The sequence below is a fragment of the Pseudorasbora parva genome, chromosome 21 (genome assembly GCF_024679245.1).
Source record: "Pseudorasbora parva isolate DD20220531a chromosome 21, ASM2467924v1, whole genome shotgun sequence".
NCBI lineage: Eukaryota > Metazoa > Chordata > Actinopteri > Cypriniformes > Gobionidae > Pseudorasbora > Pseudorasbora parva.
The window spans coordinates 4,414,518-4,435,011 of record NC_090192.1 but is presented as its reverse complement, the minus strand read 5'-3'; the positions used below and the strand labels follow the sequence as shown (position 1 = coordinate 4,435,011).

Here is a 20,494-nt window from a genome sequence, read left to right as displayed (position 1 = left end):
TGAAGCTGCGCTGCCTCTGCAGTGTGGAGGGAGAACTGCACAGGCGATGTTAATACAATTAATTAATTCTATTTAATTCTATTAATTCAGTGTTTTTTTGTGTAGTTAATTAAGAGAAGGTATGCCGCCATCTTACTCTGACAAATGTGTCTTGAACGCACCTGATGTCATAAACACGACTTCCCAACTCGTAAATACAAACTTCCCAGAAGGACTTGAACGCACAATAAGCACTGAAATAAAAAGAAATACTTATTTATACAGAAGCAGAGGAAATATTTATAAACATTGAAGATCAGCCCTTAATTGAGGTTAGTTAAACCTATTATCAGTTCAACATTTTAATATACAAGACATTAAATAATCTATAAAATCGCAATCAATTCAGAGAAAATCTATTTTGAAAAAAACTATTTTGGACCTAAAAGGCTACAATATATAAAGTAAGTTTGCATCACACTGGTTCCGCTTTTAAATATTGCAGGCAAAGAAGCTCTGTAACTAACAAAAATGTACTATTTTTTTAATGTTCCTCATGATAGACTTCACCAATTAACAAAACCTTGATGTAATTTTAAGGCTAAATACATTGACCAGAAGGAAAGGCTAGAAATGACCGAGTTCAGTGGCACCACAACTCTTTCAGTCTTTATTTAAATAATTTTCCCTAAAAGTTTGAGTTTAAATATTAAGCAAGAGCCTTAAAGAGTTCATTCATTCAATGTGATGATGTTTAATGTCCTCTGCGGTCCCATTTAGACACTTGACACAGGACAAAAGCTTTAAAATGATTAGAAGGAGGTACTGATGTGTTTTATGTTGTCCAATAACTATGTGATGAAATATATGTTGTTTTATTTCAGGCATTTAACTAAAATCTCATTCAAAAACGTGCTAAAATGCCCTAAAAAAATACGTCATTCATGCAGCACTCTATTCAACCCAGGTTAAAAGTGCAGTGCAATAAATAAAATAAGGCTTAAACTGTTAAATGAGCTTCATAAAGCATTAGGATACATCAGATTTGTAAAACTAAGTACCGGTAACAACATTGACACATCACCTGGTTTTCCACCAGACCTCCCACCTGTTTGCTCTTCTAACCCAGGCTTGATCCCCATGGATATTGGTGCCCTAGCAGGAATCAAAGGAATTGTGGGAAACCTCAGACTTCCTAAATTTAAGTGGACATTTCCCCTGGGATTCCCTTACAGATTGGTTGGCATAACACTGGCCCTGACGGACATGTGAGTTTGGGACGGGAGGAGGATATGAATGGCCTTACTGTGATTCAGAGTCTGAACGGCTCTACGCCTGGGTTAATATTCCCATGAAATTAACATAGAAACGCTTACAAAGTGTGTTTTAGAAATAAAAACAAATCTCTTATTAAGGTTGATTTTTCAGAGCAGTTCCTACTGCATTTGTCTTTTATACAAATATTTAAAGCCTGTTAATAAAATGAAGTACTCCACTTGTCTTCCAACTAAGAATTATGAAAATGTTTCACGACTTGGATTACACATTTTCAAAGAGTCCAGAATAAACTTGTTTAAGATGCAGGGGAAATGGGTTTGTTTGAACAGCAACCAAAAACACTTACCGAAACACAGTTAGAAGTCAGATGGGTGAAATGGAGCCGCATTTCATGGATGATTTCAACTATCGCAGCCACTGGGAATGCAGTCGTGTACAGTCAAACATACACAATAGTATAGAATGCTACACAAAATTGGAGTGATCTATGCAGAAACCTGACTATGACGAGAAAAAACATACCATTGAAGGGTTTTGCCTTGACTTCTGCAGGTTTGATTTCCTAAACATTCTGGTAGGGAACGCTGGGAGAGAGTCATTACTTGAAGATGTGGTGCTTTTTCTTCAAGAACCAAAATTGGGCTTTCATAAGATCTGGGTGATTATATAGGCTATGGTATATATTTGCTTAATTCTGTATAAAACTACAGAATTTTGATCAGCAAACCAAACATTTAAATATCATCTCACTAAGACATAGTAGTCTGTTATGCTGTTGTAAAGATCTCATTGATTTACAAATAAGAATTTCATATTTTTTTAGCCATATAAATATCTCCGACTGCAGCAGACTTTGCTCACTTTGGGCCAATACATTTTAATGTGTTTTTTCCTCATTGGGTGTGAGTTTATTATTTTCACTATATACAAACCTGATTTAACAACAAAAACATATACACACTAAAGATCTTTATATATATATATATATATATATATATATATATATATATATATATATATATATATATATATATATATATATATATATATATATATATATATATATACTGTAAAAAATTGGTTTTTGTTGGTTTAACTTAAAGTAAGTAACCTGGTTGCCTTAAAATTTTGAGTTTAGTGAAATAAAAAATTTGAGTTGATACAATGAAGGAAATTTGTTTAATAAATAGAAACTCAAAATATTATTGTATCTAAACCACATACAAAATTTGATAAATCATGAAAATAGCACTATTTGTCATGTTTCACTGCATCATCAGAAATAAAACACACAATTACCCAATACGCGTAAAAAATCTTTTAATAATATTTTAATAAAGGTTGTCGAATCTCAAAAAATGTTCATTCTATTAACTCAAAATTTTTATTGCAATGAACTCAAAGTTTTAAGGCAACCAGGTTTTTTCTAAATAATTTTTTTACAGTGTGTATATATATATATATATATATATATATATATATATATATATATATATATATATATATATATATATATATATATATATATATATATATATATATATATATATATATATATAAAATTTTTACTCAAAGGTTCAATAAATTGTTGCAGTTGTACTTTTTTTTTTTTTTTTTTTTTAAGATTTGTGATTTTTGAAAGATTTTTAGGGTCCAGTTCTCACTATTAACTAACTATTAACTATGACTTTTGCCTCAATGAACTATTAATTACTGCTTATTAATAGTTAGTAAGGCAGTTGTTAGGTGTTGGGTGATTATGGGATGTAGAATATGATCATGCAGAATAAGTCATTAATATGTGCTTTATAAGTACTAATAAACAGCCAATATCCTAATTACATACATGCTAATAAACAACTAGTTAAGAGAATCGGACCCTAAAATAAAGTGTTACCCCCAAAAAATGTCTGACTATGATTTCATACGCAGGCTTTACAGGGTTAACTAAGATAAATTTGTAATCTGTAAATGGTCTGTAATAATGAGAAGGAAGATATCGTGCATAGTAGCGGAGAGAAACAACAAGCTCAAAGGGTACAGCTGTTTACAGTTGTGCCCATCACCATTTGAGCGTAGTAATTGGCTAAACAGAGCAAATTGTGGATGATGGGTTCAGGACTGTTTGATGTCTCCGCCCCTGCAGTATGAGGCTCCTCCCATGGGCGGGGCTTATTGTCCGTCTTTTGTTCCAGAGCTTTGCTGCTCTGTGTAGGCCAGAAGATCCAGCTGGTTCTAATCTGAGTGGGCTGTTCGGATCGAGGGTCTGAGCCAGAAATACAAAGAGAGATCTCTGAGGAGAGAGAGAGAGGGAAGGCAGGAAACTTGTTTTTAGCTGAAGAGAGGAAAAACGAAGACTAAAGCTGTCACATTAATTGCCAGAAGTAGGCCTGTATTAAAGGGTTAGTTCACCCAAAAATGAAATTTATATCATTAATGACTCACCCTAATGTCGTTCCACACACGTAAGACCTCCATTCATCTTCAGACGCACTTTAAGATATTTTATATTTAGTCCAAGAGCTTTTCTCTTGCTTCATAAGCGTATGCACACTACTGTCCATGTCCAGAAAGGGAATAAAAACATCATCACAGTAGTCCATATAAGACATCAGTGGGTTAATTAGAATCTCTTGAAGCATAGAAAATACATTTTTGTCCAAAAATAACAAAAACTACGACTTTATTCAGCATTGTCTTATCTTCTGCGTTTGTTTTCATAAAGATTAGAACGGTTATGAATCAGCGTATCGTTCGTGATTCGGATCGCGTGTCAAACGGCTGAAATCACGGGACATTGGCGATCTGAATCATGAATCAATACGCTGATTCATGACCGTTTGAATCTTTATTTGAGGATTGAAAACAAATGCAGAAGAGAAGACAATGCTGAATAAAGTCGTAGTTTGTTGTTATTTTTGGACTAAAATGTATGTTCGATGCTTCAAGAGATTCTAATTAACCCACTGATGTCTCATATGGACTACTCTGATGATATTTTTATTCCCTTTCTGGACATGGACAGTATAGTGTGCATACACTTGCATACGCTGTCGGACTAAATATAAAATATCTTAAACTGTGTCCTGAAGATGAACGGAGGTCTTACGGGTGTGGAACGACATTAGGGCGAGTCATTAAAGATATACCAACCCATTTTTGGGTGAACTAACTCTTTAACTGTGCTATATAATGTGTCATCATCATCATCATCACCTGTGATAATAATAGTTCCCAAAACTATCAGTTTGAAAATTGTGACTGGCTGTTAAGCTAAATATGTATATGCTTGCAAAATATTTTTGGATGTAATAAATTAATTCTGCATGTATCAAGGGCAATGTTATTTCAATATCTTTGAGATACAAGATTTTATCCACTTGAATTAGCTTTTGTATTCAATGTAAACAAATTAAATAAAAGCATAAATCTGACAACAGTAATTTTATGGACATATCCATTAAAAATCATAAAATATAACATAATGCAATGCATAATTCAAAATGATAATCTTAGGTAGAGTTTTATTAATTATGTTGTGCATTTGTTGCTATTTTTAATAATTATTGTTTTTATAAGTTAGTTTTTATATCAGTTGTAGTTTGCCAAGTGCCTACATTAGAATGGGAATTGTTGCAGCTGAAACCAGCTAAAATGTATTAAAGGTTTTTATACTTAATTTTAATTATGTTTACTTTTTTGTAATGTTTTGATGTAAGTTTACTATGAAGGGAAAAGTAAAAGAGTGCAAGTAAATAAAAAAGGAGGTTGTCTTTCCCAGCTGTTTTTAATATGTTCTATTCTTTATCTAACTCTTTTTGTGTGTTGGCGTATGCAGCACTTCATACAATCCAGCAAAGATTCTTCCGTGTCTGTGGAAAACAGGCTAGACTCAAACACAACAGCAAAATGGCTTTAACCTTGGCGGGGAGACTAAAAAAACGAAAGCAGATCCTGCACAACATTCAACATGAACAGGAATGACCTGTTTTTATTAAGAAAAAGTCACTATTCGAAAACCTTGTTTTTTTAAAAATAAGATGAGGAAAGTGTAAAAACCAGGATTTCTAGTGAACTATCTGACAAAAGAATCAGGTCCTGGTGATTGGCGGTGTGTTTGTAGGTCACAGTCTTGTTCTGTTGGAGGTGCTGCGTTTCTCTTCTCCTGCCGCTGACTCACAGCACTGGAATTCTCTTTGGCAGCTTCTCTCCCCTCCATTTCCAGCTGTTGGATATATTGCCTGGGGTAAATTTTGTTACACGCAGGACCGAACGAGAAGGAGTGAGAGGAGGAGGAGGAGGAGGCCTTGTAAAGGGAAAAGGTCCAGGGCTCAGGTTTATACACACTGAGAACTAAACAAAGGAAGTGAAGTCACATTCTTCACTGGGAAAAACTGCAACCAAAGATGGAGGGAGAAAGGAATAAATTATGACTTTCCACAAAAACAAGATGTTCTTTTTGCTCATGTGGGATTTGAATATTCTTCATGCAGGGTTTTCTAATGGAGTATCTATCATAATTTGTAATTCTAGAAGATCTAAATGGAATCAAATATGAATCCTAAACCTAAATCAATGCATTTTTATCTGAGTTCAACTGGATTTTGTGCAATTTTTGACATAAACCATATCCTTGATTTTCTTTCAATTCTATTTAAAATCCTATACAGTAGCATTTAGGTATATAATTTTTTTCTTTATTTTTTTACATCAGTTTTTACTGTTAATGTCAATAAGCAGCAAACTAATGCCCAGGTATGAAAATAAATATCAAGTAACCGCACTAGGCTGATGCATTTGGCCAGATGTTTTATCCAAAGTGACAGCATTTAAACTTTTTATCATGTATTCAGGGGTGGCGAACTCCGGTCCTGGAGAACCACAGTCCTGCAGAGTTTTGCGTCAACCCTAATCAAACACACCTCAACAAGTTAATTACAAGTTAACGGGTTATTAGGAAGCTACAGGCAGGTGAGTTTCCATCAGTGTTGGATCTGAACTCTGCAGGACTGAGGCTTTCCAGGACCGGAGTTTGCCACCCCTGATGTAGGTGTATTTCAAGGAAATATTGAATATAGGTACTTAAAAAAATATTTGCTTCACCGCAGTGTACTTCAACAGCTAAATACACAACATGTAAAAGATATACAGAACAAAAAAGTGATTTGTTGCATTTTTTATGATATACCTATAAACAGTGTCGTTATTAGTTTTTGCATGCTTGAAATGTTACAAGGTGAAGACAGTAAAGCTTGAGGCAACACACACACACACACACACACACACACACACACCCCTGCTGTCACACTCTAATCTGCTACAGACAACAATCACACTAATACCCCTCTTTAAACAGACACAGCCCCTACTTCAACCAAATAACCACCCGCTGACAGCAAGCCTCACTTAAGCCATCTCTGCTCTTTCACATAATTGTATTGAAACGGTTTGGGTGGGAACTGCAATTACTGCACATTCTATGCTATTAAAAAAGGGTTAAAAAGAGCACTTGATAAACTATAAAATATGCCATAAAGCACTGCATTCTATGTTTGTTTGATGCTACGTCTGATACAATTTAGCAATATCACAATGATATTCAGACTATCAACACAGTTTTTAGTGTGATATTACTCTTAACAGTTCAATACAAGTGTTATGTAGGTTTTTTCAGGCGTAATATCAGGGTTGCCAACTTTTATGTTCAGGTTGGAGTGAGATTTTTTTTGGGGGGGGGGGGGGTCCTATTTCAAACTTAATTTAGTATCAATTCATATGTAGTATATACATAATAAGGAAAATTAGTTTGTTTTCTTTTTGAAATGTTTCTATTTGAAACGGTCAAATTATAGGCTATGTGCTCGCATTCATTAATATTCACTTGTGCGGGCTTATATAAGTATCATTATTCACAAAAAATATAAAAGTATATTAACGTTTTAAAATTTCACATTTAAAGAAATCTAGTGTTTGATCTAAATCTAAATAAGTATTCAAATGCAAGACTGTTTTTGAGCAACTAGATTATTAGATATATGTATAGGCTATTTATTAAAGGGCCATAAGGCACGGTAATGGCATTACAAATTAACATTATTATTTTTTAAGCAACAAAATGACTCTAATTTACCTCTTTGAATTAGAATTCTCTATTTTAACCTTAATTACTACACAAATTGAAATATAAATAATAAAATTACAGGGGTGGTAAGTAATCAAGTAAAAATACTTTGATACTTTACTTAAGTATTTTTTTCGGGGATCTGTACTTTACTTGAGTATATATTATTTGCATCTACTTTTACTCTTACTCCACTACAATATTAAAGGCAAAGATTACTTTTTACTCCAATACATTTCCCCATGCCCGCTCCAAGTATTAAGTATTTATTACACTTGATTTCCAAACCGGTCTGGTCGGTCATGGATGATCCAGTCGGGTATAGACTTGGAAAAGCTGACAAGTCAGGTTTGCCACACTAACGTTAACTCAGTGTTTCCCCAACTTTTTTATTTTGCGGCACACTATTTACTATGAAAACATTGGTAACATTTTACAATACAGGTGCACTATTATAATTCATGCCTAACTAATGCACAGATAATCATGAGTTAATGTATTACTAATGAAGAACTAAACCATTTATTAATGATTACTGCCTCAGCAACTAATGAACATTCTCTATGATTAATAGATTAAGTAATATATGAATTGCTATTGACATCATTAATTCCCTAAAAACAAATTTAATTAACTAATAATGTAAATTCATGTATTCAAAGCCATGCATTCCGACTCTCAGTTGTGTTTAATTCATCATTAATCATAGCAATTGGCAAAATTATATTATGACTTTACTTGTTGAGGCACATGACTATTAACTAATTGTTATGTAATATGTCATTGTGGTTATGGCTTATGAATAAATTTTGAATTAGTTAATAGTATCTTGCTCCTCATCTGTTTTATGGAGCTAATGTTATGGAACATGTCTATTTTAAGTTTAACCCCTATACTGCGTTAAGGTGCTTCATTGTCTCTTATTAATTGCAAATCTAACAAATTCTTAATTGCAGTATCTAATCTTATAATTTGTTCAATTAAAGCATTGCATATCAGTCCCAAAAGATTTTATCTGCTTAATTATTGATATTTACAGTTAATTTGAATATTTACTTTTTACTTTCGGTACTTGAGTACGTTTTAAATCTGATACTTTTGTACTTTTACTCAAGTGATGTTTGAATGGAGGACTTTCTACTTTTACTGGAGTATTTTTTTATTTAGGTATATATACTTTCACTCGAGTATAACTTTTGAGTACTTTTACCACCTCTGTAAAATTAGAAGAAATATATTTTAAGTGGTCATTAATTGACTAGTACATGCACAAGTACAAGCACAAGTATATGCACAAGTAGTATTTAGTAGCCTACCAAAAGATCTCTTCAAAATATGCAATAATTTTATGTAATTTTAAAAATATAATTTTAAAATATGCATTATTGAGCTAAAATATAGAACACTTATTTGATTGAAAAATAGTTACCGTGTATGGTCACATTTGATCATCAATGAGTATTAGTTTGACCAATTAGTAAGGAATACCTGAGGGCTAAATACAAGAATAAAATGAATGTCAACAATGTTGCATCTCTATCACTCTCCATAATAAAACGATCCAGTGAATATGGCTGACTTAATAATCAATGCACACTAAGCTGTACTGTTTAACAAAACTTGCAGCAAACATCTGTAGAGTGAAACTGTTGTGTACCTTGTTGTGTGTTAAGCCATTCAAATGCATTGACACCGCGCTAGAAGTATTGAGCGCTCCATGTGCCACGTGACTGCGCGCACCGCCGGTAGATGAGATCATGTTGCCACTCCGCTTTTCAACGCCTCTGACTTTAATAAGCGCCAAAGCGCTATTTATTGTTTGAATTTCGCATTAAAACGTAATAATATTCATAATAATTATAATTATAAAATCTATAGGCCTAGCTTTGTTTAATATAAAAAGCAGGTTTGGCAATTTGGCGTGAGATTAAGCTGGGCAGCGTGAGAGCGTGACACCGAGCCCGAAAGCGTGTGTGTCACGCCAAATGCGTGAGAGTTGGCAACCCTGGTAATATTGACAGTTACCTATTTCTGCTGTGCTTTACCAAACGAAATGATTCATAGTGGTGTTTCGTTCTTTAATGAATCAGTTGTTTTGAACGAATCGGTAGAGTGAATGATTCAATGAATCACTCATAAATACGATCACTTGGCTCCACCTTCTGGCGGAAGGAGAACCTGCAGTGTAGACGAACCGGGATATACGTTAACACAACCGGTGTTTATTTACAACATGGAGAGCGGAGCATTGAGTCGCTCGAAAACCACAAAACACAGAAACCAGTGGATCTTATACCTTCAGGTGACACACAGCTTCGTCATATCTCCGTCTCTGTAAGTGACCGAAATCATACATGAAAACATGCAAACACACGAGACAAAACTAGTTATAAAGTAGCCTACCTCACACAGGAGAAGCTAGGCCTAGAGTTCATCAAAATACAATTAGGGGGTAAATGAAAATATATTATTGGTGAGGTGAGATTGCTGTTTTCACTCTTGTAAAGGACCGAACTACTTGTGAATGTAAGTCTGTCTGTCTGAAACGGTCAACACAAACTAAAGTCTCAGTCAACACTTCTTCCAATGTTCAAACTCGTGTGTCATCTGGAATTCAGAGTTTCTTACTTGTATGTCTTTACTCAATCATTCATGTGCTCGGAACTCGTAATTATATTTACAACTTTACACAGTCAGCACCACAACATAATTTTATATTATGCAAAATTAGTTGTGTATTGTACTATTGCAATTTTTAACAATTCAGCAACACATCTTCATAAATTAAATAAAAACATAATAAAGCAAAAATGCACAATGCATATTTTGATTAATCATTTTGTATTAGTAAAGTTATAAAACCTTGCTGTATTTAGAAAAGTTCGACATCCTGCTCTGACCAAAGCGTTTTTGAATAACTGACATCATTGAACTTCCAAAGGCTTGCCAATCAGATTCAAGGACCACAGCTATACTTTTGTTGAAGCAGCAAGCCTGCATTTTCATCTTATTTTTCAAATAATCATGTTTATTAATGGGAAACAACATTACCTACGAATTTGCAAAGAAATCTCCACCAATCAAAGACAGTTGCACCAAAACAGGCAATTTTAGAACTGGTGGTGGCGCTATAGACTATAGTCCTAGAGACCCCAAAGTTCATTACAATCACTACACATGTGCCAGTTTTTAATCACTTTCCTATTCCTAAGTAAGTGACAAAAATTGGCACATATGTAGTTGTCTCTCTCTCTCTCTCTCTCTCTCTCTCTCTCTCTCTCTCTCTCTCTCTCTCTCTCTCTCTCTCTCTCTCTCTCTCTCTCTCTCCCTCTCTCTCCCTCTCTCCGTCCGTCCGTCCTTTTTTCATTTACATTTTTGCTTCAAAACTTCCAGAACCAAGCCACTTTAAAAGTGTGTGGGCTGGGCACGGTTGCACTTTATTGAATTATTCCGCAGTGTGTGGAGCATAGAGTAATTTAGCTTTAAAAGAGCAGACTGCTGTGTGTTTGGAAGATGTGGAAGGAAACTGTCAGTGCACTTATGCACTTATTTTAGAATAATGAGAATATAATTCAACTAAGCATTAAAGATATCTTCACATTTCACAGGGAAATCCATTATTGTTAGTGTATGAAGTTCAGTTTATTTTGTCAGTGGGGGTTGTATGTACGAGTGTGTCCCTGTATCCGTTCTCTGTCGACTCTTCCTCTAGTGCTGAGTGTGTCATCCCAGTAGGAAAGTGATGTGAGTGTGTGTGTGTGGTGTGTGAACTGTTTTCTCTGGACACACTTCAGTGCCTTTTGAGCCGTAATGGAGGAGGTCTTGCAGCTTGCACCCAGGCGGGGGTCTTAGCTAAAAAGGTCCAAAAACAGTGTGTGTTTGTGTGAGGGATAAGAATCCAGTGCCGCATTTTTGTTCTTTAGAAAAATTGTTGATACCCAAATGTGTTAGCAAAACAGAGCTATTCTACAAGTAATAAGTATATTATCTCGCAAACAATAGCACTTCACGGAAGCATAATAACACAGAGGTTACTGGAAAGGATATTTGAATGGCTTGTAGAGACTTTTTAAAGGCAGAGAGGATTATGGTTGAGCTGCATTTAACCTCTGCTTATTTTCTGAGTCGTGATTCACTCTTTCCCTTAGAAAATGCCCAGTCTCTGTCATTTGTCTTCATGCATCCTTTAAAACGGTCAGATGTTAAAAAAAAAAATTTTCTCACAGTGTCTAAAATATTGCTAAACAACTATTTAGGTATAATAGAAATTGTTTATAGATATTGTATTAATTTTATTTGTTGTTCACTGCATATTAGATGGCAAATTCATACTTATTCCTGCCAGTGAGTTGAAGTACCTACATTTACTCTTTTTGGTAAAAAAAAAAAAATGTTTTCAAGAAATTAATACTTTTGTACAAAAAAAAAAAAAATGCATTAAGTTGATCAAGAGTGACAGTCATTTACAAATGATTTCTGTTTCAACTAAATGCTGTTCTAGCCCTCTTTGAACAGGTGACTTACCTGATGAAGAGAAACTTATCTGTACCCAAACTTATGAAAGGTAGTGTATGTCCTGTTAATTCTAATGCAAATTCTACTTTTTAATTTATACATTTTCATAAATTATTAAAATAATACACATTACTGTGCATGTGCTTTCATGTTGCACAGAGTATTTGGTAACACTTTATTTTAGGGTTCAATTCTCATTATTAACCAGTTGCTTGATCATATTACTAAGATATTGGCTGTTTATTAGTACTTATAAAGCACATATCAATGCCTTATATTTCATGACCTTATTCTACATACCTTAATCAACCAATACCTTAACCTTAACGCTACAGGAACTACCTTACTAAATATTAATAAGCAGTAAATTAGGAGTTTATTGAGGCAAAAGTCGTAGTTAATAGTAAATGTGTGTTTGCCCATACTAAAGTGTAACCGACTGCCAATGAAAAACTAGCCTTGGCGCTAAATTTGGTACATTATTCATGAATGTTGATTAATGTACACTGTCCCTTTTTAAATAAATAAATAAACCAAGTATTTCATAGAGGTTTCGAGAGTACAGGCATTGAATTCAGTTTTTAAGCAGGTTCTGTCTGTAGTTCACATCTCAAGACATGACCAACGCCAGACCACCGTAAATCACGCAACAGCCTCTCGTAAATAACTGAACACAATGTTGAATTTCCACAAAGGCAGTTTGTCAAACTCTCGACCAGACAGTCTGAAAATCTTTCTTTGCTGTCTGAAGAGGCTGAAGCGACTGTAGCTGCTGTTGTATCTTCTGTTAGTGTTCCTTTTTATCTTTATTATTATTCCTCCCCCATGAGAGTCTATGGTGGCCCTATGAACCGCAAGTAGGAAAATAATGAGAATTGGCACAATTGTAGAGATGGTAATGAATTCTAATCTGTCCAAATTTGGGGTCTCTATGGCCAACTCTATAGCGCCACCACCAGTTAAAAAAATCAATTTTCAAATGTTTATAACTTTTTATTGAATAATGAATCTAAGTATACCTGATTCCTCTCATCATACAGATCACAATCAACATCTTACATGAAGACACTGCCCGTTACAGTAGTGGCCATTTTGAAAAGATTTACTTTTTCTTTAAATTTGCACTATGCAACTTTTCGTCCACTGGAGGGCACCTATTCTAAACGGCTCGCGAGTACCGGGACTTTTATTATGACGGGTCGGGACACAGTCGCCAGGCACCCGCACTTCCGCTTTTTCCGATCAGGTAAAAACCAAGCGGCAACCTCCCGCGATCTCTCTTGAAGCCAATACGGAAGTAATGTAAACTGTAATTCCTTAACTGGCCACTAGAGGCAGGCTCCAGAAGGGAGCAGAATCTCATTGAGCCCCATGTTAAAATTCTCAACTTTAAAGCAGAAAAAAACATGTTTACAGCCTGGTACAAATTGTGGTTTTGGCTTATAAGGCTAATTTTGATCTTCATGACAACTCTGAGGGGGGTGAATTTTTTTATAACTCATTCGTTTCCGTTATATAAAGCCTTAAGGTTCTGCATAATTAAGGGCGTGGTTACAAGTGGATAGCCATTTATCTGCCGTCTATTAAAGCTAAGCCGCGCAAGTTATTAGTGTATTGCAGGTTGGCTGGTGGTTATGTTGCCCGCATACCGCCTCCCATGGCCGAGACTGGTATTACGACACCCGTCGGGCCGGGGCTAGTAATGCTACTGCTAATTAAGGTTGATATCTCTGCAGCACTACAACTTGACATTTTTTTAATGACATCATCGCCCTTATTTATTCTCTCATTGTAAATATTTAGTTGAAAATCAATCCAGCGTGTCAATATCATTCAAATTCACATGAACGTTGTCATGATGCACAACACTAAATCATTGTGTAGGGAAGATGTGGAGGCTCATGTTAAGTGTCTAACACACATACAAGTCTTGAAAAAATAGCTAAACCTGTCAGTGATTCTGATACATGTCTGTGCTTGTGCTATTTTGAGACTGTCCTTACCAATATGTACTTTCAAGGATTAGATGCACACACAAACTAGTGAAAGTCAATTTCAATGTCAATGTCTTGACTTATTGCAGATATCACTGTTATTGCAGAGGAAAAATATTACACATACTGACCTCCTGTGAGTGTTAAGTGTAAATATACTGTAAAGTGAGGACATGTATCGTGTATAAAATGACAAAAATGCTGCTTATTGATAGTAATTCCTTTGTTTGCAATATGAAATACTATCTAAAATTCATCTTCCACAACATATCTGCATTTGAATTGTATTATTATAGGCTGTTTAATGCCAAATTGAAACATTAAAGGCCCGTTCACACCATTAACGAAAGCTATAAAGATCACTATAGCGGTAACTATATTAGCATTCACACCAGTGGACAATAATTAATTTTAAACGTAAAATGCATGCTGCAGTTTTGTCACTTTAAATGCTCAAACTCTTTAAAGCTGGATGGTTTCTGATTGGCTTTTATCGTTCATCAGCTAGAAAAGTTGTTCTGGAAGGGATATAGTTTGCGTTGTATTTCTTTGTGCTGACTGTGGACTAGCTGTTCTTTTTTATTTATAGCTCTTTTTAGAACTAGAGCTTTATCGTAATCATCATTGGTGTTAATGGGCCCTTTTAAAAAATGTATAAAAGAAAGCAATTCATGAAACAAGCAAAGGTAACACAAAAACGTTTGACATTTTGTTTCAGCGTGCAGTTTGCAATGAATTTTATAAAATGACAATACAAATAAGTTTATAGGCTCAGGGGAAGGTGAGTTTAGTTTGGAGAAGAGCAGTATTTGTGCCAGATTTGTTCTGAAACTGGCACTGTCTAGACAACAGAGGGAGATAGAGAGGCAGTAGAGAGTCTGCTTCTGCTACTGAAACATCTGGAGCTGTCATTTGCAACCCTTCTCTGCAGATGGAAAATTTTAGGTGTGCACTTATTGGAAACATGTTGAAGCATTGTGAATCTCACCATTAGCAATGATAAGCATTAGCAATGTTTCTGAAACACTTGAGAAAGCATTGTGCTTGAGATTAAAATCAGGTTTAAAACCAGAAACAAATCTTGTTCCCACATCTCCACATACTCCATATACTTACTGTATAAAAACATCACTTTTATAGTGTCATCTTTATAATGACATGGCTCTGGATGATGACGAAGACCAACATGTGTTGGTTAGTTTGCAGTCTTAAAATATCTTTCTCAAAGGGTTCTTCTGATTCAGTATCAATGCAACCACTCCAGTCTGAATTTACAGACTCCATGAGATCTCAGCAGATCAGTAATGTCTATTTTAATGCATTCATTTAACATTATGAAGATATACTGAATGATAACTAGCTTAAATTTTGAAAAAGACAACAAAAGAGAAGTTTAAAATGACGTTTTTGTGACAACCCCCACTAGGGAAGGAGTCCATTAAAGAATATAAAGTTTTGTTTTTTATGGTAACGCAATGTCCAATTTCAAACCAGTTTTCACAGGATACATTCTGAGTTCTTAAACTTTCGAATGATACCTAATTTAAGATATTAACTAAAATATGTGATATGAAAAAGGTGACAGTTAAAAAAACATTAAATTAAAACAACAGTTCAGGAGAAAAACATTCCACACTCAAAAAAAAAAAGTTTTTGCATTTCAATTAAAATTAAAATTACATCAAATTGAATTGAATCATCCTTACACATTTTTATTAGCCTGACGTGGTCATACTCAATTCTAGTCAGAATATGAGTCTGAAACTGCTCCATTGGGCTGTGATTATGAGGCGTGTTTCAACCGAACCAGGAAAGACCTCAATTGGACAGACCGACAACCAATCAGAGCAACGAAGCGACGCATTGTCAAATGTCAACAGACAGAGCTCAACTGCACTGTGTTGCCAAGTCCGCTTTTTTTCCCCGCTGGTTGTTTTCTATGTCCGCGGGTTGAAGCGACTATTATGTGATATATAGACCATTTAACATGATCCCAACATGATCATCATTTTTGAGAGAAATAGTGAAGGTGAATGCATATAGCCTACAAAAAAGCTCTCCGTTTAGGATTCGAACAAATATAATCCAAGCCCCTTTGATGACGTGATGATTACGTTACTGTTGATCATCTGTCCGTCATCGTCTAAAGCCCGCCCTGATGATTTCATTGGTCTAAACAGTTTCTGTTTGGAGATAGTCACTGCTCTATGGATCGAGTCCAGACTGAACCGCCCGCCCTAAAAATTTTGTGGGCGAGGCTAAGTTTGGCTGGCATTTTATTGTAAAATTTAACAATTTTCCAGAACTATCTGAGAACGTTCCCTGTTAGCTGGAATATCCCATAGGACATTTTGTATTCCTTAATTCTGTTTTAGGTATTTCTTTCATAGCTCAGAAAACATAATAAAGTTGTTTTATGTGTTAAGAAAATACACAATAAATTACAGAACACTGCTGTAACAATCAAATGGATAGCACAACTCTGTTTTGAATTGTTAAGGTTAGACATATTGCTTTGATTGTATAGTAATTTTATAGTAAAGAATATTTAGTAAAATATTTATTATATCTAAAAAAAACAATATTTACATTTAAATTTAAACGTCCATTTTTTCATACTGTCATTGAATAATCTGCCGAGTGTCTTCTTTAAAACAAGACCAAAGCATTCTTAAATTACAACCATTTAAATGTGCACTATGTAAGATTTTTGCAGCAAAATATCCAAAAAGCACTAGGCCAGTGTTATATATTTTGTTCATTTGAGTTCTTACAAAATCCCAAATGTTTCCAACTTTTTGTAAATTGTGAGAAAATTGCTATTTTAACTAGTGTTGTCACGATACCAAAATTATGACTTTGATACGATACCAGACAAAAATATCGATATATCGATACTAAATCGATACCACAGTAAAAAAAAAAAAAAAAGATGCTTATTATGACAACAGAACTTGTTATTATTCATTGTTATTTTTTACTAAAAATTCATGTGGCCAGCATGTTCCTTAGGGTTGGGCATCGTTTTGATTTGAACAATTATTGATCAATTGATCAATTACTATTAAAATTATCTCACAAATTTTTGCTATCTCAATGTATTTTTTACACTGGGGTAACATAATTGTGTTGCAATAGCTTACACACAGCACAAGAAAGCTTGATTTCGAATGGTAAATTGAATTTAAAAAGACAAGTAAACAGTAATAAAATATGAACAAATAAACAGATTACAAACTATAGCACAAATAAATGCAATAGAATAGAAGATACAAATTAAATAGACTGCTTTATTTTTTCAGGTAGGTCTAACATCCAGGTAAGAAACTGAATTTAAAAAAATGCATAGTTGGCTAATTACATTTAAATCAACATTGGATAATGTTCTTTGTAAAAAAATTAAATAGCGTACAGATGAAACTATTAAAGTTACACAAGTTGATCCGTCAAGAGCAGTTGATCGTTTGTCTTTTTGTAGTTTGAATAACAAATGACTGCGGTCCCTTTAAGACTAACGGACGCATGGATCCTAAACACTGTTCCTGTTACTCGTTCATCACTCGTTCAACTGTTTGCGACTGTGTTTACGTTAATACTCTTCCAGATGTGCACTGATAATTCTTTGAGTGTATTTGACCAATAATAAGCTGGAAAAAGAAGCAAATGTTTGCACTTGTATCATGTCAGAGGCGGCTTTATTACGGTAGGCTATGTCTGTGCGCTTCAGATGTGAGCACGAAATCTGCGGAGATTAGTAGAATTAATTTATGTGCAATCCCGCGTGAAATTCAGACCGATCACACACTAACACTAACACACTGTCATGAGGAAAAAGTCCAGCAGAACGCGCGTTCGCCGTGCTCAGAGGTTAACCGGGCTGAGTGAGAATATGCCAGTGCGTGTCAACTCGCTTTCGGTCGGAGAGGAGAGCGCAGCTGGTATCGATACTGTAAAAACTGAGAATCGTACCGTTTCAGATATTCCAGTATCGATACATATCGAAATATCGATATTTTTGACAACACTAATTTTAACCAATGAACCGGGATGTGTAAGGAGTCACTGTCAATTGCGTCATATTTGCGTTACCCTCAGTTGGAGGTTTTATTTGTCAGAAACACTTTACTCTTAGCAGTGTGAACAAGTGTCACAGCAAGCAAACGCACAGAGTAACTAATATGATAAACAGAGCTGCGTTCTCTCATACTCATTACTGGAAAAGCAGAAATTGCGCCGGCGACTGTGTCCCATCATAATAAAAGTCCCGCTGCTCGCGAGCTGTGTGTGTGTGTGTATCAATTACTCCAGCAGCCGTGCTCAGCTCCACAACACTCCCTCCAGCTCTGCTTCACACTACAGTGACATTAATAATCGCATCCATGAACATGATTTTTTCCCGACTCTTTTCCACCAGCTGTGAGGTGAAGAACACGTCCCAAGATGCTGCGCTCAAACTTGACATCATCAAACTACACCTTTGTTTTGAATAGGCGCCCTCTAGCGGACGGAAATGTTACATAGTGTAGCTTTAAGTTTGACAGCTAAGGGGTTAAATATTATAATTGTTTTCTTTTGAATGTTCTCTGGACATACTGAAATGTTTAATGTTTGCTGAATGATGAAATGAAATGGAATGGTCCCTTAACATTCGCATAACCAAGAACAAACAAGAAAAAAAGCGGGTCATTTTAAAAGAGAACATTAAAAAATAATGTTTTTATAACTTGAGCTAAAACATCTAGAGCATATATTTCTGTTAGCTGGGATGAAAGTCACAATCTTTGCTTTATCTACACCAGAGAACAGTCCTCTCCAGTAAAAATGTCTGTGAGTCAGAAAGGGCGGAGAATGAGACAAAGACGTGGTGACCTCTCCACGTTCACTAGTTGCGGTTCTTAGATTTTGAACCAGACAATTACCTCTCAAAGGCACCAGCAGGCATAAAATGTCTTATAGCTTCATCACTTATACAATAACAATGAGCTCCTGCATTTAAACATGCTCTTCCATGAGCATCTTTCACCACAAAATGACATAAGTGGTCTGTACATGCTATATGTGTCTTGTTTTGCTCATGCGGCAAAAGAAAATGTTTTAAAGCACATTGTATATTGTGTATAGGAGCCATTTTGCCTTAGTTTTTAGTTACACTGTCCTGCTGTAAATGTTGTGTTATCTAAACATGTTTCACACAGCGGACCAGTGCCTGAAGCCTCCATCTGCTTAAGCACTTCAAGATGTTTCTAAACCTTAAACGCTTGTGTGAGGAAGTTATGTTCCCTATCCCAGTTCTCCAGGTTTTTAAAATCGGTCAGAAATGTTGCAACCAACCAAATCATCATTAATAAGGATAGTTCATTTTTAAAAGGCATTGATTTTCTGCACTAAAGTCTTTGTGTCTGGTAGAATAAGTTTAAGAATAGACTAGGTCTCCGGCGTTTCCAAATGAGTCGACCTCTTTGCGGGAGAAAGACAAGGGAAAAGAAAGGGATCAGATTTCGCATGAGGGGATGGAAAAAGTAAGACATGCTTTAGTGAGTCTTAGAAAAAGAGGCATAAGACGCATTTCATTTACTGAGAAATTGTGACTGAAAAGAATTTTCCTAATTGGCCAATGAGAAATATACAGGCTTTTATTTTTTATTTTTATGGGGCAGGATGGGGATGGGGGTCTGGTGTTTAGATCATTGTTAATTTTACCTGCTGTTTTACTCACAGTAAATGACACTTTCCCACACCAGCTCAAGATGTTATAAATATCTGTCCCTAATCTATTGAAAAAGAATGCATTAATTTTTCTGTTAACCTTTTTGTCTTTTTTTCTTTCTTTCTTTGATCATTTTGTCTGTGTTAACGACAACTCCATGCATTTTTGGCAGAAGGGTGTATTTATTTTTGAATTTGTATTTTTCACCCTCATTTTCTTTAATAAATCTATTTTAGTAATACAAAATAGTTTCCCTCTGGACATTAAGGACAAAATTGTCCCCATTAAAACAGAAACTTCAAATCCCCGGGCCATTTAACTACACAATGATGCAGTCTTTGTTAACAGGCTTTCATTCGGTTGGCAAGCCTTCAAAATTCAAATTTGACCTTTTTTGGCACCATTTTTTCACCCTCATGTTATGATTTTCTTACTTCAGTACACAAAAGGAGATGCTTGGCAGAATATCCATGCTGCTCTTTTCCATGCAATGAATTAGTGATGTCGAGATCCAAAAATGACACAACCAATTCTGTGTTGTTCTTTTTACAAGCCATCAAATGTAATAATTATTAAAAAATGTACAAGCCCAATGAAATGTTTTGTTTTTTTCCAGATTTTTTCTGGATTCTGTGTTTTATGATTTAATACAAATGTATTTTAATAAACCGTGGTAATCAAAGAAATGCATAAAACATTGGCAAACCAATCACTGCACAAAAGAGGTTTAAAAATTGTGGATGAAAAATTAAAAATAGTGCTTTAAGTTTTTTCTAATATAAATGTATTTTATTCTGTGGTGTTGTAGTAAATACCTTTTGAATACCTTCTGTGTGTATCTGACAATAGTTTTCTCAAATGAAATGGTGAAACTGCTAGTGAAGTGAGTGTCTGGAGATG

At 34.9% G+C, this 20,494-nt stretch overlaps 1 protein-coding gene across 2 annotated transcripts in view; it reads left to right on the top strand.

Moving 5' to 3' along the window:
• The first annotated feature begins 9,572 nt into the window (after positions 1 to 9,572).
• Positions 9,573 to 20,494, top strand: part of col1a1b (collagen, type I, alpha 1b) — a 94,402-nt gene continuing 83,480 nt past the window's right edge. The window contains exon 1 of one of the 2 annotated variants that reach the window (XM_067429226.1): positions 9,573 to 9,712. In XM_067429226.1, coding sequence (XP_067285327.1) covers positions 9,612 to 9,712 — 101 coding nt within the window. In that variant the 5' untranslated portion in view covers positions 9,573 to 9,611. Of the gene's footprint in view, positions 9,713 to 13,040; positions 13,140 to 20,494 lie in introns of those variants that run through there. The other variant, XM_067429229.1, reaches the window with a different exon arrangement.